The sequence below is a fragment of the Lithobates pipiens genome, unplaced genomic scaffold, assembly GCF_037356315.1.
Source record: "Lithobates pipiens isolate NorthernLeopardFrog02 unplaced genomic scaffold, aLitPip1_a1.2 Scaffold_27, whole genome shotgun sequence".
Lineage (NCBI taxonomy): Eukaryota > Metazoa > Chordata > Amphibia > Anura > Ranidae > Lithobates > Lithobates pipiens.
In genome coordinates this window covers 45560772-45587332 of record NW_027507788.1, presented here as the reverse complement: position 1 = coordinate 45587332, position 26561 = coordinate 45560772, and the positions used below count along the sequence as shown (strand labels likewise).

The following is a 26561-nucleotide window of genomic DNA, read 5'->3' as shown; positions in this document are numbered from 1 at the left end:
TGAACAAATGGCATCATGAAGGTCAAGGAACACACCAGACAGGTCAGGGACAAAGTTGTGGAGAAGCTTAAAGCAGGGTTAGGTTATAAAAAAAAATCCCAAGCTTTGAATATCTCATGAAGCACTGTTCAATCCTTCTTTACGAAAATGTAAAGAGTATGGCACAACTGCAAACCTACCAAGACCTGACAGCCCACCTAAACTGACAGGCTGGGCAAGGAGAGCATTAATCAGAGAAGCAGCCAAGAGGCCCATGGTAACTCCGGAGGAGCTGCAGAGACCCACAGCTCAGGTGGGAGAATCTGTCCACAGGACAACTATTAGTCATGCACTCCACAAATCTGGCCTTTATGTAAGAGTGGCAAGAAGAAAGCCATTGTTTAAAGAAAGCCATAAGAAGTCCTGTTTGCAGTTTGTGAGAAAATGTGGAAGAAGGTCAAAGGAGACCAAAATTGAACTTTTTGCCCTAAAAGCAAAACACTATATGTGGCCGAAAACTAACACTGCACTTCACCCTGAACACACCATCCCCATCGTGAAACATTGTGGTGGCAGCATCATGTTGTGGGGTGCTTTTCTTCAGCAGGGACGAGAGAGCTGATCAGAGTTGATGAGAAGGTGGATAGAGCCAAATACAGGGCAATCTTAGACAAAAACCTGTAAAGCCCCATACACACGATCAAACAATCCGGTGGAAAAGTCCGGCGGACTCAAGTCCGACTGACAATTCGCCCGTGTGTGGGCTCCGGCTGACTTTTTGTTCCGCAAAAGTCCGGCGGACTAAGAAAGTAGTTTTGCACATCAATGTGTCCCCTGGACTCGCATTTTGGCAGACAATACGGCCGTGTGTGTGCTAGTCCGCCGTACTTTTGAAATGAACGGATTTTCCCTGCCCGGAGAAAAGTCAGCTCATTTTGAGCATGGCTCCAGGTAACCGGAACCAGCGAAGGAGGCGTCGCTGGCCCCGTCACCTGGTATGGACTTAAAGGGGAATCCCTACGCCGAAAAAAAAAGGCGTGGGGGTCCCCCCCAGGTCCGTATCAGACCCTTATCCGAGCACGCTACCCGGCCGGCCAGGAAAGGGGTAGGGACGAGCGAGCGCCCCCCACCTCCTGAGCTGTACCAGGCCGCGTGCCCTCAACATGGGGAGGTGCCTTGGGGAAGGGGGGCCGTGCGGCCCCCCACCCCAAAGCACCTTGTCCCCATGTTGATGAGAACAAGGGCCTCTTCCCGACAACCATGGCCGTTGGTTGTCGGGGTCTGTGGGCGGGGGGCTTATCGAAATCCGTGAGCCCCTTTTAATAAGGGGGCCCCCAGATCCCGGCCCCCCACCCTATGTGAATGAGTATGGGGTACAATGTACCCAGCATGTTAATACCTTGATTTATTGATTGGAACTCCCATTATACCCCTGTAGTTTGTAACTGCTTTAAACTCAACTGTATAGCAAAAATGAAAAAAATTTGAATCTGATTTTTCCAATATGATTGTAAAGATAAGGCTACTTAAAAAAACATAAACCGTATTTATTGGCGTATGATACGCGGCGGCGTATAACACGCACCCCAAGTTTAGGAGGGAATTTTAAGGAAAAAAACATTTAGGAGGGAAGTTTAAGGGGGGGAAAAAAACTTACATTTATATGCCCATCAGTCTCATCTGCAGCCTTGTCCACCATTGCAGCCTTGTCCACCATTGCAGCCTTGTCCACCATTGCAGCCTTGTCTACCATTGCAGCCTTGTCCACCATTGCAGTCTTATGCAGCCTTGTCCACCATTGCAGTCTTATGCAGCCTTGTCCACCATTGCAGCCTTATGCAGCCTTGTCCACCTTTGCAGTCTTGTCCCCCATTGCAGCCTTATGCAGTCTTGTCCCCCATTGCAGCCTTATGCAGTCTTGTCCCCCATTGCAGCCGTGTCTATTTCATTTGCTATTTGTATTTTTTTTTTTTTAAATGCCGCCTCCGAGATACAGAGCCGGATGTGTATCTCGGCGGCGTGCAGTAGTTCTCGGCGGGCCTTTGGCTCTTCTCGTCAGCTTTCGGCCGCCTTTCGGCTCTTCTCGACAGCTTTCGGCCATTCTCGGCAGCTTCCGGCCGCCGAGAAGAGCCGAAGGCGGCTGAAAGCTGCCAAGAACGGGTGAAGGCGGCCGAAAGCTGCCGAGAATGGCCGAAGATGGCCAAAAGCTGCCGATAATGGCCGAAGGCGGCCAAAAGCCGCCGATAATGGCCGAAGGCGGCCGAAAGTCGCCTTGAAGAGCCGAAGGCGGCTGAAAGCCGCCCAGATGCTCAGAATTTCGGGGGATCGGCGTATAACACGCACCCACGATTTCCCCTGCTTTTAAGGGGAAAAAAGTGCGTGTTATACGCCGATAAATACGGTAACTATTACATCAGCCCTGCTCACTGAAGCAGATACATCTTTATTTATAATGGTTTCCAATCCAAGTTTGCAAATTAGGGTTTAGAGTAGTTGCTTCAATCAATGTATTTAGTACTCACCTCCAACCACTTCCCACTATGCCTAGGATGTTTTTTTATTTTGTACTTTTTGCTTTATTCACTTTATAGTCTGTCATGCCTCTTTCCTTTCATCCTATCATTCCTCAATGTCTCTCATTTGATCCTCTTTACTAGCACAGTTTTATATTTCCATTACATATCGGTAAAGCAGTGGGGATTCACTTGTGACAGTATTACTTAATTATAGATGATGTATTTTCTTTGCAAATGATATCAGTTACTGAATTCCTGGCTCCTGTTTGCTTATAGTGTATTCTTAAATATTTTACATGTCGGCCTTTCTGAAAACCTTTCATTTTCTTTGTTTTATTAAGAGTAATAAAATCTTTTTACCTTCCTAAGCAGTTTTTCCCAAATTGTAAAAATCCACCCCATCCGTGGTCTGTCAAAATTCTCATCCTGCTGCTTTATTTTCTACCTCTTTCTTACTCATTACAATTATCCTGTGCAGCACTACTGAGTTGTTACTAGGGGTGAATTTTTAAAGAATAAAAATAAATATTTTATTATGTTTTTATTGGCCAGCAATAAAGACTTTACACCCCACTTCATCACAGAACTCAAAAGAAACCAATCGCTACTAGAAGGCTATGAGGGCAGTGCTGGTCTAAAGGGAGCAGAACTTTATGTGGTTTAGACATGAACTGAGAACCTCTTTTGCCCCTTATGAGAAGATACCACCTCAGATACATTTAATAACCTCAAAGTACAGTTCCTAAACCACAACACACCATTTAGCTCATCAGCTCTCAGCTTGTAGCATTTCAATGGGTTGTTAATCCAGTTCTTGTGCCCAGGCCTCAGTCTAATTTTTAGTCATGGTAGGTCTGAGACAGCAGCCACCATCTTTCTGGTTCACCACTTCCACAGTTTCCTTACTCATCTTATCCTCGGGCCATATCGGGAAACACCGTTCACATACTAGAAGAGGTCTCTGCCCACAGCAGTTCCAGACCTAGTCTGCAGTCTGACAAACGCCCAAGGCCCATGAAACATGAGGCCCAAGCTGCTTTGTGCATGCGCATAGGGGAACTTTTACTACTACTGGCAAGCAAGCAGACCCTCCTCCACTAGGACACCACTCCTTTCCAACTAGAACCAGTTGTATTATCTTTACTTCCCCGTGTATAGATAGATCATTTTGCATAAGTAACATAAGAAAAAGAGAGAGCGTCCCATTTCCATTTTTACAAGAAATTAGGTGAGCTTCTTAGCAACAACACACCAACGTTCAAAGTTATTTAACAGTCCAAAGATATGGTAAATATTTCCAATGATGTGGAAATAGAACAAAAGCACTATTAAACATTTTCCGAATCTTCATTGTGCTGGCAATGCAAGAGGGTAAAGGTCAAGAGAAGATGTGCCAGTTCTTATAAGATGCAGGCAACCAAAGTTGCATCACTTCTGATTCCATTCTATTCCTTATGAGGGGGCCTTGTCTCTTCTCCATCTCTCTTCCTGTAGCTGGGTGCTTAGCAGGCCAGAGCAACTATAAAACCACCATGCTGCAGCTGCTTTTGTGCTCACACAGGGCTCCCATGGTGAATTAGTTGGTGTCATTCTACCTTTATCCACTAGAGGGAGCTAGTGGGACATCAGGACTAAAAAGACTTTGTGATGCAGACCATCCTGGATTAAGGGAGATATAGTTTGTAAAGTGAACTATGTTGTGGAAGTGGATGGGGGACAGACTACAATCCCAAGGGGATAGAGGAGAAAGGGGAGGAGAGAGAGCAGCTTTTCTCAGCTGTGAGAAAAAGGACTTCCTATTGCTGTGAGGGGACCAGAGCTGGATGCATCTCCATTAGCTTTGTGCAGTCAGAGAGATCGTGACTAAAGTGGTTGGGAGCCGGAGCCAGAGAGAGGAGATTCACTCTGAGAGCAGCACTGAAGGAGTTTGTTTGCCAAGCATCTGTACTGGAGTCTGCCGAGAGCAGAGGACTGGTGAGCGGCTGTCACGATCACCCCTTAAGCAGGTGGTCAGACACTTTAGCTGGCCCATAAGGCAGGCAGGTGTACTGGTACTTATTTGCCCCCAGGACTTATACACACTGCTATAGTGCCTGGCCACCACACCAGGGCATGCGTGAATTGAGCAAAGCAAACAGGTACTTGCGGTTGGCAGACAGGCAGAGTGGTTCAATGACACTTCAGGTAAAAAGCAGAGAGAGTTCAGAAAATAGTCGTTATCCAATCTGAGGTCATACACAGGCAAATCCAACCTAGAAGAACAGGGGAGACAAACAGGCAGCTTGATCAGGTATTGCACACTCTATCACAAGCATAAGACTGCAGGTTTGGCTAGCTTATCACAGGTTGGCCTCCACCCATGTCTGGCCATGATCCCTTACCTTGCATATGGACAGACAAGGAAAATGCCACAGCCAAAACCAGGATGTTGGAACCAGCAGCTATGACAGAGCAGGAGCGCACACACTCCTGTCAGCGGCTGCTTCTTTGACATTACTGCTGCTAGCAAAAGGGGACTAGCCTTTACACAGGAACATTAAACCACTGCATGCAGAATCTTTAAAGGGACAGTATTAAATACACCACCATAAAGACTGGGCCCCAGCTTTTAGCTGCAGAAGCTTGAAAGCCAGGAACCAATTAACTACTGACTGCCCTTAATTTCTTTTGTTTAGAGACACCCTTGGTAGGTTACATGCAAAGTGCATTTTGGGACATTTGTTGATTACTGCCAGGCAGGAAAAACAGTCTTACTCTTGTTTGTAATGGCAATTAACCAGTCTTGTGTCCATCTCATGGTACTTTATCATAGTTGTACAGGATATCTACATTTGTGCATGTATCAGTATTTGCAGCAATCCCCAACCCAGCCAGGTGTGTCAGGAAGGGAAAAGCTGTTTACAGAGTCATGACACAAGAACAGAGAACCTGATACATCCAGTGTCTCCTCTGGGGGTAAGAACTACATTCCCAAGAACCCCATGACCCCTTCATTCAGGTTCCTCTATCTCCACCTAGGGAACATGGTTATAACATGTAAAGTCTACCTAGAAACCCCTGGGCAGGACTACAAATAACAGAATCCCCACATGTGCAAAGCAAGGGTGAACAGTGATTAAGTAGTGCCTGCACAAACTACAACAAACATCCCCGCAGATATATACAATAGGGATCTAACTCCCTGTTACAAACCCTAACAACAGGGATCTTGTGACCAGTGCTTTCACATTTGATTGTGTGACTGGAACCGAAGGAACTTTACTTTTACAGAACATCTAAGCATTGCAGTGCTTCTTTTATAAATTATTATGGTTTAAACAGTTATTTTTTTCATTTTGATGTTTTTAAATTTATTTCAAACTAAACTGTGTAAATGATAGTCCATTCTGTATTTTGTTTAACCACTTGCCGACCGGCGCATGACGATATACGTCGACAGAATGGCACGGGCAGGCATATGGGCGTACCTGTACGTCTCTGCCTTCCCGCGGGTGGGGGGCCCGATTGGGCCCCCCCCGGTGCCAGCGGCGGTCGGTATCCGTGCAGGAGCGATCCGGGATGAGGGGGCGGCCATTCATTCATGACCACCCCCTCGCGATCGCTCCTGACGAATGGAAGTGAAGCATTACATCACTTCCTCTCCTGTAATGTAAACACAGGCAGAGGAAGTGATGTAATCTCTCCTCCGTGTCGGTATTTTTCGTTCCGGCACCGAGGAGAGAGGATCGGTGAGTTGCACCAACACGACACTACACAGTAGAACATGCAAGGCACACTCACACCCCCCATTCACCCCCCGATCACCCCCCCAATTACCCCTGCCCCCCCAGTCACAGTGACACCAATTGCATTTTTTATTTTTTTTGCATTGGTGTCATTTGTGACTGTAATAACTGTTAGGGCAGTTAGGGTTAGCCCCCTTTAGTTCTAATGTACCCCCCTAACCCCCCCAATAAAGGTTTAACCCCGTGATCACCCCCCGTCGCCAGTGTCACTAAGGCTGGGTTCACATTGCAGCGGTTTATGAGAACGGATGTGATTCGCACCGCACTGCAGTGCAAATCACATCCGATCTCTGTGCGATTCGAGTTCAGCCATACAGATAGTATGGCTGAATTCGCGCCGCACCCGCCGCAAATTCGCACGGGACCCTTTTTTTTGGTCCGCAGCAGAATCGGATCGCATGGGTGTTCACACCATGCGATCCGAGTTTGCAGATCGCACTGCGATATGCGAACTGATCTGGGGGTGTCATTAACATTTCACTGACACTCCCAGCAGTTCGCATAGGGCAGTGTGAACTGCCGCCGGAAAGCATGCGATGCGGGAATCCGCCGCGGATTTGTGGCGTTCCCACATCGCTCCAGTGTGAACCCAGCCTAATAAGCGATCGTTTTTCTGATCGCTGTATTAGTGTCACAGGTGACGCTAGTTAGGCAGGTAGGTATTTAGGTTCGCCGCAGCTTTTTATAGCGCCAGGGACCCCCATATACTACCGCATAAAGCCCCCTGATTGCCCCCTAGTTAACCCTTTCACCAGTGATCACCATATAACTGTTACAGGTGACGCTGGTTGGTTAGTTATTTTTTTAAAGTTTCAGGGCACCCGCCATTTATTACCTAGTCTCACTAGTGTACCCCTAAATTTAGGCGTGTCTACTTTCCAAAATGGGGTCATTTGGGGGGGTTTGTGCCATCTTGGCATTTTATGGCCTTCAAAACTGTAACGCCCTTAGAAAGCCTGAAGGCGGTGCTTGGTTTTCGGGGCCCCGTACACGGCTAGGCTCCCAAAAAGTCCCACATATGTGGTATCCCCGTACTCAGGAGAAGCAGCAGAATTTATTTTGGGGTGTCATTTCACATATGCCCATGGCATGCGTGAGCAATATATAATTTAGTGACAATTTTGTGAAAAAAATAAATAAAATAAAAAAGTTTGTAATTTTTCCGCAACTTGTGGCAAAATATAAAATATTCCATGGACTCAACATGCCTCTCAGCAAATAGCTTGGGGTGTCTACTTTCTAAAATGGGGTCATTTGTGGGGGTTTTGTGCCATCTTGCCATTTTATGGCCTTCAAAACTGTGAGGCCGCGTACACACGCGGGGACTGTTCGCCCAACTTTGTCTGCTGAACAGTGTTTCGGCGGACAGTCCGCCCGTGTGTGGGCTTTCAGCGGACAGTTTCAGCGAACAGTCTGCTGAACAAAGTTTTTCGGAAATTCCGAAAAACTGTCCGCTGAAACTTGGTTTCAGCGAACAGTCCCCTCGTGTGTAGGCTTGTTCGTCAAACTAAGTTCCGCGCATGCTCAGAAAGGATTTACATGCCGAAAGTTGTAATGCAGTGTATAGGACGTCGTATTTTCCGTCCCGTCGTACGTGCCGTTCACGTCATCGCGCACGGTTTCAGCAAACTGTTCGTTCGTCGTGTGTGGGCAAGTCCGTCCATGCTAATTTTGAGCGGACTGTTTGCTGAAACTGTTTGACGGACAAAGTTGAGCGAACAGTCCCCGCGTGTGTACGCGGCCTAATAGGTAGTGAGGAGTGAAGTCAAAAATTTACGCCCTTAGAAAGCCTTAAGGCGGTGCTTGGTTTTCGGGGCCCCGTACGCGGCTAGGCTTCCAAAAAGTCGACCACATGTGGTATCCCCGTACTCAGGAGAAGCAGCAGAATGTATTTTGGGGTACAATTCCACATATAACCATGGCATGTGTGAGCAATATATCATTTAGTGACAACTAATTCAATCGCTTGAGGCAAAAAAATAAAATATTCAATGGGCTCAACATGCCTCTTATCAATTTCCTTAGGGTATCTACTTTCCAAAATGGGGTCATTTGGGGGGGTTTTGTACTGCCCTGCCATTTTAGCACCTCAAGAAATGAGATAGGCAGTCATAAACTAAAAGCTGCGTAAATTCCAGAAAACGTACCTTAGTTTGTAGATGTGACAACTTTTGCGCAAACCAATAAATATACAGTTATTGACTTTTTTTTTACCAAAGATATGTGGCTGAATACATTTTGGCCTAAATGTATGACTAAAATTGAGTTTATTGGATTTTTCTAATAACAAAAAGTAGAAAATATCTTTTTTTTTTTCAAAATTTGCGGTCTTTTTACGTTTATATCGCAAAAAATAAAAATCGCAGAGTCAGTCAAATACCTTTAAATGAAAGCTCTATTTGTGGGAAAAAAAGGACGCAAATTTTGTTTGGGTGCAACATTGCATGACCGCGCAATTACCAGTTAAAGCAGCGCAGTGCCAAATTGTAATTGACCAGCAAAATGGTCCGGTCTGAAAGTGGTTAAGAAACACAACTTTTTAGAGCTTCCATTATTGTAGGAAAGATATTTCAGCACTTCTTTTACCACTTATAATTTTTTTTTATATTATATTCTCAATTCTTTTATGAAGTACAGCTTTAGGCCTCATACACACCGCAACTAAAAAATGCCAGTTTTACAAAACTTTATTTTATGCCTCTAAACACGCCTCTATGTTAGCCTATGTGTCCATGCACACATACAGTAGGTGTTAAGAACCAGGAGCATTTAGAGACAGAAACCTGAACGCACCAGAATTGCATTCAGTAAAGGAGTGTTTGAGCAGAAAAAATCCCTTATGCATCTAAACATGTGTAAACGCTAGGAGCCTTTAGCGCTTCAGCGTTCATTCATTTTAATGGCCAAAATAAATCAATATTTTTGCCAATGAAATGAATGAACGCTCAAATGCTTGATGTGCCTGAACACATTTGGAAAAACGTGGCTTTACACTAGGTTCACACCTACAGTATGTGTATTTTAGTGCGTTTTGCAATTTTCAAAAACACACTACAGTCCATTTAACATGGTTTCATATGGTACACATTCACATCTATGCATTTTTCAACTGGTGTGTTTTTGGAAAGGGTCAGAGACTTTTTTCCCCGCTGCAGATTTTTGCCTGTAATAGACTTCAATGGACTCACACCAAAAACGCAAGTGATGTCAGGGGGTGACCCCGTCCCTTTGTTATTTAGGAATTGTCAAACGCCGGAGCTGGCAGACACCACGGAGCCTTCGGTGGGAGTGTTTTTTTTTTTCGGGTTGGCGGTGGTGGCGGGCATCGTGATTGACAATGGATCTACATCGGGGGACGTTGTTTTTTATTTTTAAACATAGGACTTGTCAAAAACTGCCTACTGTCATTTTTTACACTACATCTTTTTTTGGTGAATGTGTAGGGGTACCCTCTACTCATTCACATGGGGGTGGGGCCCTTTCCTGACCTGCCGGGCTGCATGCTCAGATAAGGGTCTGTTATGGATTTTGGGTGTTCTCCTCAAGATCCAGATTGGGGGGACACCATGCCATTTTTTTCCTGGTTTTCTTATTGCCAGCAATGACTTTTTCTTTTTTCTTTTTTTTCTTTTTTACATTTGCATGTTGGGGAACCCCGCTGACAGCTGATGGCTCATTGGTTGTTAAGGATGCATCGGCCGGCTTCCCGGACAACTCTTTAACAACTAGTTATTCACAGTTTATGAACGAGAAAACTAAAAGCAAAATGCATTAAAGCAGCATGGAAAACCACATCAACTGCAACCGCGTAGATGTGAACCTAGGGTTAGGCGTGTTTTTAACACTATTTTTATCCTGCCAAGAGAAAGGTGTTTGGAAGAGCCCAGTGTGCATGAAGCCTTAGCCCTTGTACACACGGTCAGACATTCTGACAACCAAATCCGACTGTTGCATACACACGGTCGGACAAAGTTGTCGGAAAATCTGATTGTACATAACGTGATGACGTTATTTCGTTACGACGGGACTACGTTCAGGCTAGTAGCCAATAGCTTTGGTCTAGAAATTTGATCTGAGCATGCGTGGCACTTTGTCCGTCGGAGTAGGCTACACATGATCGGAGTATGTCCGATCGGAGGATTTTGTCGGAAAATTTTACCGGCAAGTTGGAAAAGTTGGTCCGTCGGATATTCCGACGGAAACAGTCCGATGGAGACCACACACAGTCGGAATATCCAACAAAACGGTCCGATAGGACACATTCTGTCGGAATCTCAGACCGTGTGTACAAGGGCTTAGAGCTTCCATTCTCATAGGAAAGATATTTCAGTACTTCTTTTACCATTTATGACGTCATTTTATATTGCATTCTCAATTTTGTTTAGATCTATGAACTAATTCTATTTAAGGCCTATAGTTTAAATGGCTACACACACTTACAAAGATTCAACTCTGCACAACTACCTGAACTTTAGAAGAACTTTGGGACTTCAAAAAGTGTTTTCACAGAAATGGTTTTAGTTAAGGAATAATTTTAATGGAGTTACATTATATGGTAATTTTAAACATAAATAATGTTTAATTGGACTTTTTTCATTGGTGAAAATGTTTTGGGGATTGGGGCATGTTAACTTTGCAAAGCGAATGTTGCCTAGCTTATTGAATCAGGTAAAACTAAAGCCTTGTACACACGGTCAAATAATTGGACAAATTTTCGTCAGTTTTTTGTTTGATACTAGTCTCAAATCGAAAGTTAAGTTGGTACTCACCATCAGAAAATTTCCTGACGACAAAATTCAACGTCAGAAGTGACGTAATGGGGGTTATTTACGAAGCAAATCCATTTTGCACTGCAAGTACACTTATAAAGTGCAGTCTCTGTAGATCGCTGTAGATCTGAGGGGAAGCTTGAAATTAGGGGAAGTTCTGCTGATTTTATCATCCAATCATGTGCAAGCAAAAATGCTGTTTTTTTTTTTTTCCTTGCATGTCCCCCTCGGATCTACAGTGACTGCACTTCCAAGTGCACTTGTAGTGCAAAGTAGATTTGCCTTTCCTAAAAAACTTCCAATATGTTGAACTGTTTTGTATGTGTTCTTTAATTTCTGAGCATGCCTAGTCTTGCTCTTCAGATTTATTTATTTTAGTCAGAAAACAGTACTAATGAAAAGAAAATCGGACGTTGTTGTCAAATCACACAACATTTTTCAAGCCTGCACATCCAGTTTTTTGTCTGCTGAAAATTTGTAATCATCTGTCAAAGCAGCATACTAACAATCAGAAAATCTGCAGATCGTTCATTGGATGAAATTTATCTTCAGATTTTCTGACCGTGTGTACGGGCCTTAAGTGAAAATGCACTTTGCAAAATGTGAACGCTCTACTGTTGTAATAAATCAATCCCATTATTCCCATGGCAAAAATGTGTGAAGTACCAGCAGTTCTGGGCTTTTAGTCAACTCTGATTATTTCCTGCATTTTTTTATGCTACATCTGCAAATTATACAATAAAATGCATACTGTAAAAACTGTGTGTAAAATGATTAGAATTATTAGGTGTTATATGTTGTATGCAATGCCATAGCTCCCAACTGTCCCTGATTTCCCTCATTGTCACTCTTTTCTCCTCATTTGTCCCTCATTTTGGTCTCATCCTCATAATTGTATATAAAATGCACTTTTTATCTTTCAAAAAAGTGTTTCCCAGCCCTAAACCTTCCATCCAAATTCTAAATTTCTGCATTTGTAAATTTTTAAAGCCAATATAAGATCCCTTTCTCACTGGGGTATTTTTCAGGCGCTTTAGCGTTAAAAAAAGTGCCTGTAAAGCGCTTGAAAGAAGCCTCACCTGCAATCCCAATGTGAAAGTCCAAGTGCTTTAAGAGCCCTTTAACACTACCAGTGCCCGAAAAACGCTCGTAAAGCGTCGCTTAAACTAGCAGCACTTTACCAGTGTTTTTCGAGCGCTATTGGGGCGCTTTTAACTCCTGCTAGTGGTCAAATAAAGGGTTAAAAGCACCCACAAAGCGCTGCTGCCAAAAGGCGCTTTTCAGGCGCTGTTCATGCGTTTTTCAGACGCTTCCCAATGATTTCAATGGGAAGGGGCGCTTTAAGAAGAAGCTGCTTGCAGGACTTTTTTTGACGCCCTGCCAGCACAGCCCCTCAGTGTGAAAGCACTCGGGCTTTCACATTGGGATTGCAGTTGCGGCTTCTTTCAGGCGCTTTTTTAAAAGCTAAAGCACCTTAAAAAACGCCCAATGTGAAAGGGATCTCAATGTGAAAGCACTCAGGCTTTTACATTGGGATTGCAGTTGTGGCTTCTTTCAAGCGCTTTTTTTAACGCTAAAGCGTCTGAAAAATGCCTGAAAAACGCCCCAGTGTGAAAGGGGTCTAAAGGAATAGTTGTCCTAAAAAAACGCTCTTGTGGATTTAATTAACCTTTTTTTTTTTTGGTTAATTCTCCTTTAAGGGGGTGTGGCAGAGGGCGTGTCCTATGCCTACATACTTTTGTAGTAGGTGTCCCTCATGTTGGGAGGTACGTGCAACGCTAAGCAGAAATCAAAGGAAAGAATCACAGCATGTACTGAAAACTTGTGCCTTCAAACACCCCTATAGTTCCCCCAACCCCACATCCTTAAAAGATGAACTCCAAGCAAATTTGATAGACACAAGTGAATGCAGTTCTGTAATAATTAATGCACCAATAAACAGAGCTGTGCTGTGTGGCAGGACTGCATAAATCCAAGAACTAAGCGAACATACATACAAATCCTCTCTGTAAAACAGCTCTCATTTATGTATTTCATTTGTGTATGTATTTAGCTGTTTTCCTGGAATTTTAAAGATACCCAAAACCATATAATATGAGGTCAAACCTTAGGAGTTTCAATTTGTATGCAATCAGGCAGGCCCTTGCACTACATGGTTTTGGTAAATCTGAAGATAAAAATCTGCAGAAAATCTAATGGTGTGTATGGGGCTTTACTAGACCTCCGTTTTCATTCTAAGCTCTTGCAGCGAGAAACAGAGAATTATATCTCCTATCAGTGTATCACAAAGATCTATAAAGCTTGGCTATACATGAATACATATTTTTGTTTTCCATCAGTAGGGGGCTGAGCAAAATAAATAAATAAAAGAACCGATTTCCCATCTACACAAGCGTGGTAGATGTACAGTTCCTCCCTACTTGTTACTGTATTCTAGCTGTGGAGACTCAGGGTTAGGGATGAGCCGAACACCCCCTGGTTCGGTTTTCGCACCAGAACCTTCGAACGGACCAAAAATTCGTATGAACTTTAGAACCCTATTAAAGTCTATGGGACTCGAACGTTCGAAATCAAAAGTGCTAATTTTAAAGGCTAATATACAAGATATGCAACAGACAACGCCAGCAATAAGGGGTATCTTCAGGTGTATACTGTGCTAGAGGCACACAACACCCATTTTATCTCCTGCAGATGCCTGTATTAGAGAACACCAGTAATAAAGAGTAGATACAGGTGTATACTGTGCTGTGCTGGAGGCACACAACACCCACTAATTCCTGCAGATGCCTGTATTAGAGAACACTAGCAAAAAAGGGTAGATACAGGTGTATACTGTGCTGGAGGCACACAACACCCACTTTAACTCCTGCAGATGCCTGAGAAAAGAACACTGGCCCTGCCTATCTTGCTCTTTCCCTGCACGCCGGAACACACTACACAATGCCGCCGCGCTGGCGGCCTTATATAGTGTGGAGCGTGTACTAAACCCCCTTAGCTATAATTGGCCACAGGCATCCTGTATGTGGCCAATTATGGCTCTCCTCGCTGCCGGCGCTGTGATTGGCCAAGCATGCAGGGTCACAGCGCATGCTTGGCCAATCATGAGCCAGCAATGCACTGCGATGGCATAGTGCATTGTGGGCCATTGGTGCCACATGAATTTGGTGCGAACGGTCCACAAAGTTCTGAATTCACCGAGCAGACGAACGCCCGATGTTCGAGTCGAACACCGAGCTCATCCCTACTCAGGGTGCTTTAGTGCTGATCAAAGGAAAATTCTTTAACAAGCCAGGAGATTATTTAGACTTCTCTGGTACAGGAACGACCATAGATAGTTATACATTTTTCTGGTCCCTGCTGAACCAGCAGAATATCAATTCAGCTATGGCAAGCGTAAGATTTGGAGGGATCCAACACATCCAGGGTTATAGGATCCCTGTGTGCCCCCCAGCTTCTACTCTGAATTGCATAAAGTGACATTGAGGTCGGTGGAAGGAACCACTGAAAGCACCATGGATCCAGGAGATCTCTGGATCCCAAAAATGTTGAGGTCTGAAAAAACATGAGAAGATTTCTCTATTTCTTTAATGGAGTGGTGTTCAGTGGTGTGAGCAGTGGGAGAGATAAGTATTTACACTTTTTTCTTTTGCAGAGAAAGATTTATAGTACATTTTATTTTCCTGACAGGGCACTTTAAAGATAAAGCACTAAACTCAGATGTGCTCAGCAGGATCTGATGAGCAAACCAGTAGAGGAGGACGCTAATGCCCAGTATACACGATCAGAAAATCATACAAAAAATACAGATTTCGGAGAGATCGTACGATAATATGATTGTTGGTACAGAGCTTTCAAGACCCGATCAGGACAGTTCATCTGATATTATTTGATTGGACATGCACAAATTTTTTTTTCATATGATGCTAGATTGTACAATTTTCGTTTAATCAGTACTGCTGTCATTCGAAAATGCAATACAAATGCATTACAACACATGAGATCACTTCTGAATTTTTATTCTGTCATACGCAAATTTTCATGATTTTAGCAAACTCCCCCGATTCGATCTAAATTAGCATGCAAAATAAAAACAGATGATCATTCGTCCGATAATCTCATTGTGTGTACCGGACATTAGGATTGGGGATCCCCTCAACTCATTCCTTATTTTCCAGAAAATTCAGAGGTAGATTGCTTCTTCCAATGGGAATTAAACTCAGCACACTGAATTTCTATAATGCCGTGTACACACAGGACTAGGTCCGACGGGATCAGTCCGTCAGACAATCCGATCGTGTGTGGGCTAGTCCGACGGTTTTTTATAAAAAATAAATCAGACGGACCTAGAAATAGAACATGTTTCAAATCTATCGAACGGACTCAAGTCCGATGGACTAAAAGTCAGGAAAACCTTCATCTGTGTGCTAGTCCAACGGACCAAATATGACGCAAGGGCAGCTATTGGCTACTGGTGATTGAACTTCCTTGTTTAGTCCCATCTTAGGTCATCACGTTCAAAACAAATGGACTTTAGAACAGACTTAGTCCGTTTGTGTGTTGCCATGTGGTTGAACTAGAGGGACTTGTGTTGTGGTTGAACTAGATGGACTTGTGTCTTTTTTTTCAACCTGACTAACTATGTAAGTCTGTTCGTTCAGAAAGTCTGTCGGACCTCTTCTGAAAGTCCGTTGGGAAGACCATCGAACCTAGTCCGTAGAAAAGTCTGGTCGTGTGTACGCGGCATAAGCCCTTGTACACACGGTCGGACATTCCGATGGACAATGTCCGATAGGACCGTGTTGTCCGATAATCCGACAGTGTGTGGGCTCCATCAGACTGTTTCCGTCGGAGTACTCGACGGACCAAATTTTCCAGCTGGGCTATAAAATTTTCCGACAACATGATCCGATCGGACTTTGTCCGATCATGTGTAGAGAATTCCGATCGGACAAAGTGCCACGCATGCTCAGATCAAATTCCTAGACCAAAGCTATTGGCTACTAGCCTGAACATAGTCCCATCCTAACGAAATAACGTCATCACGTTAAGTACGATCGGATTTTCTGACAACTCGAATAAATTAAATAGTCCACAAAATAGACCACTCTTTTTTTTTTTTGTCCCTGTAGTTTTAAAAACTACATAATCATGTCATATTTATTCTTTTTTTTGTTTTGTTACATAACTACTATAATGTACTTTACTACCTAACACTGTGTAGTGCAATGTGCTGTGATGCAAGTCTATCAGCCCCTATTGTATTACCGTAGTGTGCTGAGATACCCTTCACAGTGAATGGCACGACAATGGACTGTACAGAGTGCAGTAAAATTCAGCAGTTTATTACATGTTAATATAACACATAACTTTGAAGTCAGCCTTACTGTGACTCAATGCTTACATGTCCACCATTCAAGCTCCACTGATTACCAATGCATTCTCATTTGGCTCAGAATTGTCCATGTGATTGACTCTTGAGGATCTACAAATCTGCATTGGTAGTAATACTGTTAAGAAAATATGGTACATCAAGCATGTCAGATGGGGAGCAATAATTAAAATCTCTGCTCACGTGGGTGTTGTGGCTGTTTAGCGTGAAAGACAGAATTAATAGATTTTCTATTGCTCGACTTGTTGGCTGAATGAGAAAAATCAGTCAGTAACTTAAAATAAATAAATAAAAAATGCACAAATTAGAAAGTTTCTGAATTTATTGTTGGTATACTAATGATGTATTTGTTTTGTATTTTTCTGCTATCTACCAGAGGATAGGATGCATAAACCAGGTAGGTTCCATTTAAATGAGACCTTAAAAAGTTAGACTGCAAACCAGCAAATAGCAGAACTGCTACCAGCACATACTTGTTGGCAGAAGTTCTAGTAATGATGGTGTGTGTACTCAATACAACTGTTGCGATCAATAAACAGCCTGTAATAGAATCAAAACTACATTATTTCGATTTTTTTCTCTGCATGTTGCCACAGTTTAAAATTAACTTTTTGTATACTGTCTAAATTAGTAGTATAAATGAATTGCAGGCACTTAGATTTGATTACACATGCCTAAAGATTTATTTCCAAGAATCCTTTAAACTCTGAAATCAAGGATTGAAAAGTGTGCCAATCTGAAAGACAAGGAGAATCTACCACCAAAATGGCAGAATTTACCATTAGGCACAATAGGCATGTGCATAAAAGCAAAGAGGCAGCTTTTCCCTGTAAAGTTTATGAGAATACATTTTTTTCCCCATCAGTATCAATAATCATAACCTTATATAAATGAATTGACGTGCTATCAGAATATTTCTAAGGCAGCAATATTAGGACCAGGGAAAACAAGTAAATGTTCTGTTTAATAGAGATGATTCTGGAAGAAGAGTGTAGATTAGGTGCCGATATGTGTGTGCCTACAGGCTTCAGTGAGAAAAATCAAGTCTTGGTCATCAAAATAAAAAGAAATGCTACATGGCTGAATCCTAGACCACTTTGACAGGCAATGCTTCAGCACTTTCTGGTACTGCTGAAATTTATCAGCTTCTTCTTGCCTCCTGAACATCCCTATTGACCAGTGAGACTGCCCGTCTAATTGTTTAATAGGCAATCTATCCTTTTAGAACACTTTTATTTTGTAATGTAAAATATACATGTATTGTATGTAGTTCTTTAGTTTTTAGTTTCTTGTTTTAGGACAAATCATTTGCAAGCAAGGAACACAGAAGCCATGTTACAAAGTCATTTATTTTCATGATACATCAAGAAGGCTGGCGTTTCAGGAAGCTCAGGATGAATGTAGACGGGATGGTGGTTATCTGTTAATTATCAAGTCTGAAGCAGAGCAAAGATTTATACAGAAGCTCATTCAAAGCATCACTGGTTCTGATGGTGACTTCTGGTTGGGTCTCAGAAGAATTGACGAGGACTCTCCAAGCTCCAGCGACTGCCAGAGTCTGTACTCTTGGGTTGATGGCAGCAAACCCACATTTTGGTGAGTACAAATATTTATAGAATTGTGTTAGTTCACAGTTTCCAGATCTTTAGGGTGTAGGCACACAGGGTTCTAAAAGGCTTTTTCTGCTTTACTGCACTCGGGGGGCTGCGTGTGCTGTGTACAGCCTGCTCTACAAGTAAGTGACTATGCAGCCGATGCCTGTTTGCATTAGCAGTTAACCCACACATGTACCTCTGACATATTTTCCGAACACAGAGCTTTCATATTCGGAAAATTGGTTGGACGCACATGTGTGGTTAAAAGCCAATGCAAACATGCATCAGCATTTAAAAGAGCAAGGCCATGTACAGTCATTCACTTGTGTCTCAGGCTGTATGCAGCTCATGTGGCTCCCTGGCCAAGGAAATATGCTATATAAAACCCTGGGCTTGTCCACACTTCCTGCATGGTAAAATGCAGTGCCTTATCTTTGTCTAGAAACACAGGGAGAAACAGCTATATATACATATTTAGTCAGGTTGAAAAAAAGACACAAGTCCATCTAGTATAATCTATAAAAGGGGGATAAAAAAATTATATATATATATATATATATAAATATAATATATACACACACACACAATCTATACCCACAATTGATCCAGAGGAAGACAAAAAATCCCAGCAGGGGAAAATTTTTTATTCCTGATCCCCAAGAGGCAACTGGATATTCCCTGGATCAACTTTACCTATATGTGTTAGTATCCACTTATATTATATACATTTAGGAAATAATCCAGGCCTTTTTTAGAGCTGTGGGTGAACTGTGAATGGGATGGAAAAATGCAGACCTGTTCCAGAATCCTGCACCGTGCTGCACCTCGCCCAAAGGCTGCTTCAAGTTAAACAGGGCACATAGAAAACAATTGCTTTCTTTGTGACCTTGTGGAGACCTGTGTCTTTCTAGTGCAGAAAGTATAAATCAATGCTAAAGACCATACTAGGAATTTATGGAATATGCCTTCGGTTTGGTTCACAAACAATTTCAAAAACTCTTGCTCAAAGGTCACAAACGTACCAATGACAAAAAAAACAAAAAAAAATCCTTAAGAGGATCAACACACTAACAATATGGCTGCCGCAAGCCCACTCTTTTATAGAAAGAGTGCTGGGTAATAAATTTCTTCAAATTAATGGCTTTTGTGACACAGCTGATTAGGGGCAAAGACTATGCGCTGCATTATAGGTTGCTACTTATTTTTAGTGGCGACCCTGCAAAGTTTTCAGCCAAGAGTTTGTGATTTGTGAGCTTCACAAATCCTGGGGTTCACTGCAAACCCATGGTAGCGTCGGACCCTAACCTCATTTCTACATAGCTACAAGTAAACCAAGGACCTAGTTTTGCTCAAAGGGTGCTTGTTGCTCCTGCCGTAGAAATTTAATTAAGTACTCCAACAGCTACCATGTACTGTATGTAGACTTTCCACAAATAATTGAAAAATGGATCTGTTGCAAGTCGTTAGTTGTTTATGTCATTAGAGACAAAACCAATGGGAGTTTTTTACCGGAGCGCTATGCTTTTCATTAATATCTGGTAATATGGCCAGATATTTAGCACCTTTATATTAAACTGTGTCCATACAGTACAGATCAAACTTCTCACATTTGAATTTCCATTGGACTTCATAATTCACATATTGTGCAGAAAATAATGGACTTAATGTGGCCCTCATACAACCTCATCTGTTTTACTGATAAAAATTGTCAGTATAGCACGATGGGTGCAGCCTGGGCTGAGACAAACCACATTGATGGAGAGTACAGTGTGGTCCAAATATTTGGGATAAATCCTAGGGCTTTAGGAACCACTGAATAATCCAATCCAGGAGGCTTCACACAGCACCTCGGACAGACTGAAGAAATCTCTAAGTGGCAAACATACCAAAACATCAAAGTGCGCAGATGAAGTACCTTAAAGAGGAGGGCCGGTTTAAAAAAAAAATATTAAAAGTCAGCAGCTGCAAACACTGTAGCTGCTGACTTAATAAGCACACTTACCTGTCCAGGGCGCCCGTGATGTCGGCCGCCCGAGGCTGATCCGTCCCTCGGCTCTTGGGTCCCAGCGCCGCCATTTTGGCTAAGGGAAACAGGCAGTGGAGCCTTGCGGCTTCACTGCCCGTTTCCTACTGTGCATGCGCGAGTCGCACAGCGCTTTGTGAATGGGGCGCGCTGTGTTCTGGGACACACAGTTCCCAGAACACAGCGCGACCCATTACCCAGAAGACGCAGCACGGAGGAGAGAAGACAGAAGATCTCCGCGGAGGAGGAAAAGACAGATTAGGATAATGTGCCTAGCAACAGGCATTTCTGGTAAGTTAACCACTTCAGCCCCGGACCAATAAACAGCCTAAGGACCAGAGGTCTTTTTACAATTTCGCACTGCACTGCTTTAACTGGTAATTGCGCGGTCATGCAATGTTGTACCCAAACGAAATTTGCGTCCTTTTCTTCCCACAAATAGAGCTTTCTTTTGATGGTATTTGATTGCCTCTGCGATTTTTATTTTTTTGCGATATAAATGGAAAAAGACCAAAAATTTTGAGAAAAAATGATACTTTCTACTTTTTGTTATAAGAAAAATCAAATAAACTCAATTTTAGTCAAACATTTAGCGCAAAATTTATTCAGCCACATGTCTTTAGTAAAAAAAATGTCAATAAGCGTATATTTATTGGTTTGCGCAAAAGTTATAGCGTCTACAAACTAGAGTACATTTTCTGGAATTTACACAGCTTTTAATTTACGACTGCCTATCTAATTTCTTGAGGTGCTAAAATGGCAGGGCAGTACAAACCCCCCCCCCAATGACCCCATTTTGGAAAGTAGACACCCCAAGGAAGTTGTGGAGAGGCATGTTGAGCCCATTGGATATTTTTTTTTTGTCCCAAGTGATTGAATAATGACACAAAAAAAAAAAAAAATAAGTTGTCACTAAATGATATATTGCTCACACATGCCATAGTTATATGTGGAATTGCACCCCAAAATATATTCTGCTGCTTCTCCTGAGTACGGGGATACCACATATGTGGGACTTTTTGGGAGTCTAGCTGCGTACGGCACCCCAAAAACCAATCACTGCCTTCAGGATTTCTAAGGGTGCAAATTTTTGATTTCACTCCTCACTACCTATCACAGTTTCGAAGGCCATAAAATGCCAAAATAACACAAACCCCCCCCAAATGACCCCATTTTGGAAAGTAGACACCCCAAGCTATTTACTGAGAGGCATGTTGAGTCCATGAAATATTTTATATTTTGCCACAAGTTGCAGGAATTTTACAATTTTTTTTTTTTTTTTGCACAAAGTTGTCACTAAATGATATATTGCTCACACATGCTATGGGCATAAGTCAAATTACACCCCAAAATTAATTCTGCTGCTTGTCCCGAGTACGGGGATACTTTTTGGGAGCCTAGCCATGTACGGGACCCCGAAAACCAAGCAATGCCTTCCGGATTTAAATATAAAATGCTACCAGAAAAACTGTTAGCGATCGCAGGGATCAGGCCTGACTCTGCGATCGCTGCAGTTATGTGTTTAGTGTTTTGTAAGTGACAGTGATCGATCGATACTGCACTTGGGTGGGCTGGGCAGAGGGGCAAAACGCAGGTGCTAGCAGGTATCTGGGCTGATCCCGCTAACAATGCGTTTTTTTGGAACCCTAAACTGCTGGGGATGCTAGTATAGATCTGATCAGATCAGATATTGATCTGTTCAGATTCTATACCACTACGGGAGGTGTATGCTTTGCGTGTGGGTGTTAGCGGTACTGGCACTAACCTAGCGCTGCCTGGGGCGATGCAGACCCTGACCCTAAAACCTAATTGATATCACCCGCCGGGTGATCAGGGGGTTAAACCTTTATTGGGTAATAAATGGTGGGTGCCCTGATGCTATAAAAAGCAAACTAACCAGAGTCACCCGTAACACTTATACGGTGATCACTGGTGAAAGGGTTAACTAGGGGCAATCAGGTTGTTCAAATTTTTATTAGGTAGTATATGGGGGTCCCTGGCGCTATATAAAAACCTGACGGGGAACCTAAATAACTAACTGGCTAACCAGCGTCACCAGTGACACTTATACTGTGATCGCTGGTGAAAGGGTTAACTAGGGGCAATCAGGGGGTTAAAACCATTATTGGGTAGTATATGGGGGTACCTAACGCTATAAAAACCTTGCGGTGAACCTAAAAAAATAACTAGCTACCTAACGACACTAGTGACACTAATGCAGCGATCAGAAAAACTATCGGGGGGTTTGTGTGCCTGTGTGTGCCTACATGTCAGTGTAGTGTTGGTGCACACTTACTTTGTTTTCTCCTCGTAGTCCGGTCAAAATGAACCGCCCCGAGGAGAATGACATCACTTCCTCCCTGCCTGTGTATACAATACACAGTGGGAGGAAGCGTCTCATTCGCCAGGAGCGATCGAGAGGGGATGGGCAGAAACCAACGGCCATCCCCTCATCTCGGATCGCTCCTGAAGCGAACCAGACCGCCGTATCCAGCTGGAGGGGGTCCGATCGGACCCCCCACCCGCTGGAAGGCAGGCATGTACATGTACGTGCTTGTGCCTGCCGGTGCCATTGTAATGATGTACATTGGCAATACGGCGGTCCTTAAGTGGTTAATAATAAAAAAAAAATTTCATTTTTTTTTTCTGATTTTTTTCTAATTTTTAATGTCTTTTTTTTTTTCAGGGTGGCCCTCCACTTTAAGTCTGCTCTGTAGCAGGTTTACTGCTACAGGACGGCACCTGTGCACTGGATCACGTATATATACGTGATACAACACTTTCGGGTTGGTGGCACGCATGCGCACCTCCAGAGGCTAGCCTGTGCTGTGATTACACACAGTGGAATCCGCTCAGTGGGTGCAGGGTACTCGATGTCCACCAGCACCCACCGATTGTCAGGCAGAGACACAGAACTGCAATCTGCATTAGTGTCACTGGTTTACAAAAAGCGTCAAGTGTCAGAATGTCTGCCGAAATATAGCAGTCTGGCTATAAGTTGCTGATCGCCGCCATTACGAGTAAATAAATAAAAATATGCTATAATTTTTGCACAAACCAATCAATGATAGGCTTTTGGGCTTTGTTTACCAAAAATATGTAGCAGAATACATATTGGCCTACATTTATGAAGATTTTTTTTTTCAATTCTGTTATTGGATATTTTTTATAGCAGAAAGTACAAAATATTATTATCTTTTTTTTCAAAATTGTCGGCCTTTTTATGTTTATAGCGCAAAAAATAAAAATGCAGAGGTGATCAAATACCACCAAAAGAAAGTTCTTTATTTGTGGGGGAAAATTACTTACCGTAAATTTTATTTGTGTACAGCATTGCATGGCCTTGCAATTGTCAGTTAAAGTAATACACTGCCATCTTGCAAAAAATGGCCTGGTCATGCAGGGGGTTAAATCTTCCATAGGTCAAGTGGTTAAGTGTAGTGGGTGTGCAAATATTTATTAAAGGAAGACAATTCAATACTTGAAAAAGAGGCGTCAGCTTTGAAACATGTTACCGCTCCCCACTTCCTGTTTCAGCACTTCCTGTCCTCACATTCTTGCTCCATCGGTCCACACATGCTGCTTCCTGTCCAGGCTACCACATTCCACTCCTTGCAGCAACAGCTCCATCATGGATTACTGGATGATATCTCGTCCCAGCTGTAGATGCACCAATGAGATCATCCACACACTCTCTTGGCCATTGCAAATGCCATCCAGACCATATCCAGTCATCCAGTGTATCCTTTGGTACAGTTTCCTTGGTGTCTTACTTTATGTCTTACTTACTGAGTTGCTAATTGTCTTCTTTTAATAAATATTTACACAACCACTACACTTAGGCCGCGTACACACGGGCGGATTATCTGCCCGACTAAGTTCGTCAGACAATCCGACAGACAGTCCGTTCAACTTTTGAATGAACGGACTTGACCACACACGATGAACAGACAGTCCGCTGAAAACTTGCGCGATGACGTGTACAGCACGTACGACGGGACTAGAAAAACGACGTCCAATACACTGCAATGCAACCTTCGGCCATGTAAATCCTTTCTGAGCATGCGCCATACTTAGTCCGTCCAACTTGCCTACACACGAGCGGACTGTCCGCTGAAACCAAGTTTGGACGGACAAAACCAAGTTTGGACGGACAAAATTACGGAAATTCCGAAAGACAAAGTCTGTCAGACTGTCCGCTGAAAAAGTCTGCTGAAGCCCACACACGAGCGGATTGTCCGCTGAAACACGGTTCAGCGGACTAAGTTGGGCAGACAATCCGCCCGTGTGTACGCGGCCTTAGTCTGCACACTTTGCTCTTTTCGTCTGTTTACATCTGTTTTACTGGCCATTCAATATCTAGATGAATATCTACTTCAAAGGTTGGCTGTAGAAATCTGCTTTTGTATAGTTTCAGGTATTCCACTGCAGGAATTATCTGCAAATTACAAGGGACAAGAACTGCAGGCACACATTTTGACCTTTTTGTACTTTTGGTAGTAACTTACCACCATGCCAAATGAGCAGCCTCCTCAGGCTGACCTACACCAGTCAATTGTAATGCTCCTCACCAGGGAGAAGGCCCTTATGACCACAAGCAACCTTCAACCTCACACCAAAACACCTAGACTAGAAGAGCAAGACAAGGCTGGGGATTGTATGTCAGGACATGACTGAAATCCTCAATTGTAAGCCAGGACAGGACAGCACTGGGGAATCGAAAGGCAGTACAGGACCAGGGGCTGGACAAGTCTAGGGCGCGTATGGCAGTGCAGGACTGGAGTCTAGCACTGCCTTTCTAGTATATGTGCATACATCTCCAAACTACAATCTAACACATGCTGGAAAAGCATTGGAAACATATAAGGTACTTATATTGCACTGTCAATTTACGCAGCACTTTACATTTAATATTGTACATTCAGATCAGTCCCTGCCCTCAAGGAGCTTATAGTCTAAGATCCCTAACTCACATTCATACATATACATACTAGGGGCAATTTAGACAGGAGCCAATTAACCTGCCAGCATGTCTTTGGAGCATCCTGGGCTTTCTGTAAATTTCGTTATCAGTGTGTGAAGTGCAGAATCCCTAACATCCTGCAACTCCTCTTTCAATGCTCTAATGGTTTTAAACTGAAGAAAGATACGAGTGTATTGGTCATTTTAACTGAAATTAAGACATATTCAAATTCATTTTTGGGAACATACAGTATCTCACAAAAGTGAGGACACCCCTCTAATTTTTGTAAATATTTTATTATCGCTTTTCATGTGACAACACTGAAGAAATTACATTTTGCTACAATGTAAAATAGTGATTGTACAGCTTGTATAACAGTGTACATTTGCTGTCCCCTCAAAATAATTTGACACACAACCATTAATGTCTAAACTGCATCAAAAAAAGTGAGTACACCCCTAAGTGAAAATGTCCAAATTGGGCCCAAAGTGTCAATATTTTGCGTGGCCACCATTATTTTCCAGCACTGCCTTAACCCTCTTGGGCATGGCGTTCACCAGAGCTTCACAGGTTGCCACTGGAGTCCTCTTCCACTCCTCCAAGATGACATTATGGAGCTGGTGAATGTTAGAGACCTTACGCTCCTCCACAATCTGTTTAAGGATGCCCCACAGATGCTCAATAAGGTTTAGGTCTGAAGATATGCTTGGCCAGTCCATCACCTTTTACCCTTAGCTTCTTTAGCAAAGCAGTGGTCATCTTGGAGGTGTGATTGGGGGTCGTTATCATGTTGGAATACTGCCCTGTAGCCAAAATTCTGAAGGGAGGGGATTGTGCTCTTCTTCAGTATGTCACAGTACATGTTGGCATTCATGGTTTCCTCAATGAACTGTAGCTCCCCAGTGTCGACAGCACTCATGCAGCCCCAGACCATGACACTCCCATCACTATGCTTGACTGTAGGCAAGACACACTTGTCTTTGTACTCCTCCCCTGGTTGCCGCCACGCATGCTTGACACCATCTGAACCAAATAAGTTTATCTTGGTCTCATCAGACCACAGGACATGGTTCCAGTAATACATGTCCTTAATCTGCTTGTCTTCAGCAAACTGTTTGTGGGCTTTCTTGTGCATCATCTTTAGAAGAGGCTTCTGGGTCGACAGCCATGCAGACCAATTTGATGCAGTGTGCAGCATATGGTCTGAGCACTGACAGGCTGACCCCCCCACCTCTTCAACCTCTGTAGCAATGCTGGCAGCACTCATATGTGAATTTCCCAAAGACAACCTCTGGATATGACGCTGAGCACTTGCACTCAACTTCTTTGGTTGACCATGGCGAGACCTGTTCTGAGAACATATTCTATTAAACCTCTGTATGGTTTTGGCGCTGTGCTGCAGCTCAGTTTCAGGGTCTTGGAAATCCTCTTATAGCCTAGGCCAGTGATGGCGAACCTTGGCACCCCAGATGTTTTGGAACTACATTTCCCATGATGCTCATGCACTCTGCAGTGTAGTTGCATCTGGGGTGCCAAGATTTG

The 26561-nt window shown here is 43.2% G+C and overlaps 1 protein-coding gene across 3 annotated transcripts in view; it reads left to right on the top strand.

The window, feature by feature from the left end:
• LAYN (layilin) overlaps positions 1-26561 on the top strand; it is a 104440-nt gene that overhangs the window by 44760 nt on the left and 33119 nt on the right. For 2 of the 3 annotated variants that reach the window (XM_077456937.1, XM_077456935.1), the window contains exons 3-4: positions 16815-16835; positions 17737-18034. In XM_077456937.1, coding sequence (XP_077313063.1) covers positions 16815-16835; positions 17737-18034 — 319 coding nt within the window. The remainder of the gene's footprint in view (positions 1-16814; positions 16836-17736; positions 18035-26561) is intronic. The other variant, XM_077456938.1, reaches the window with a different exon arrangement.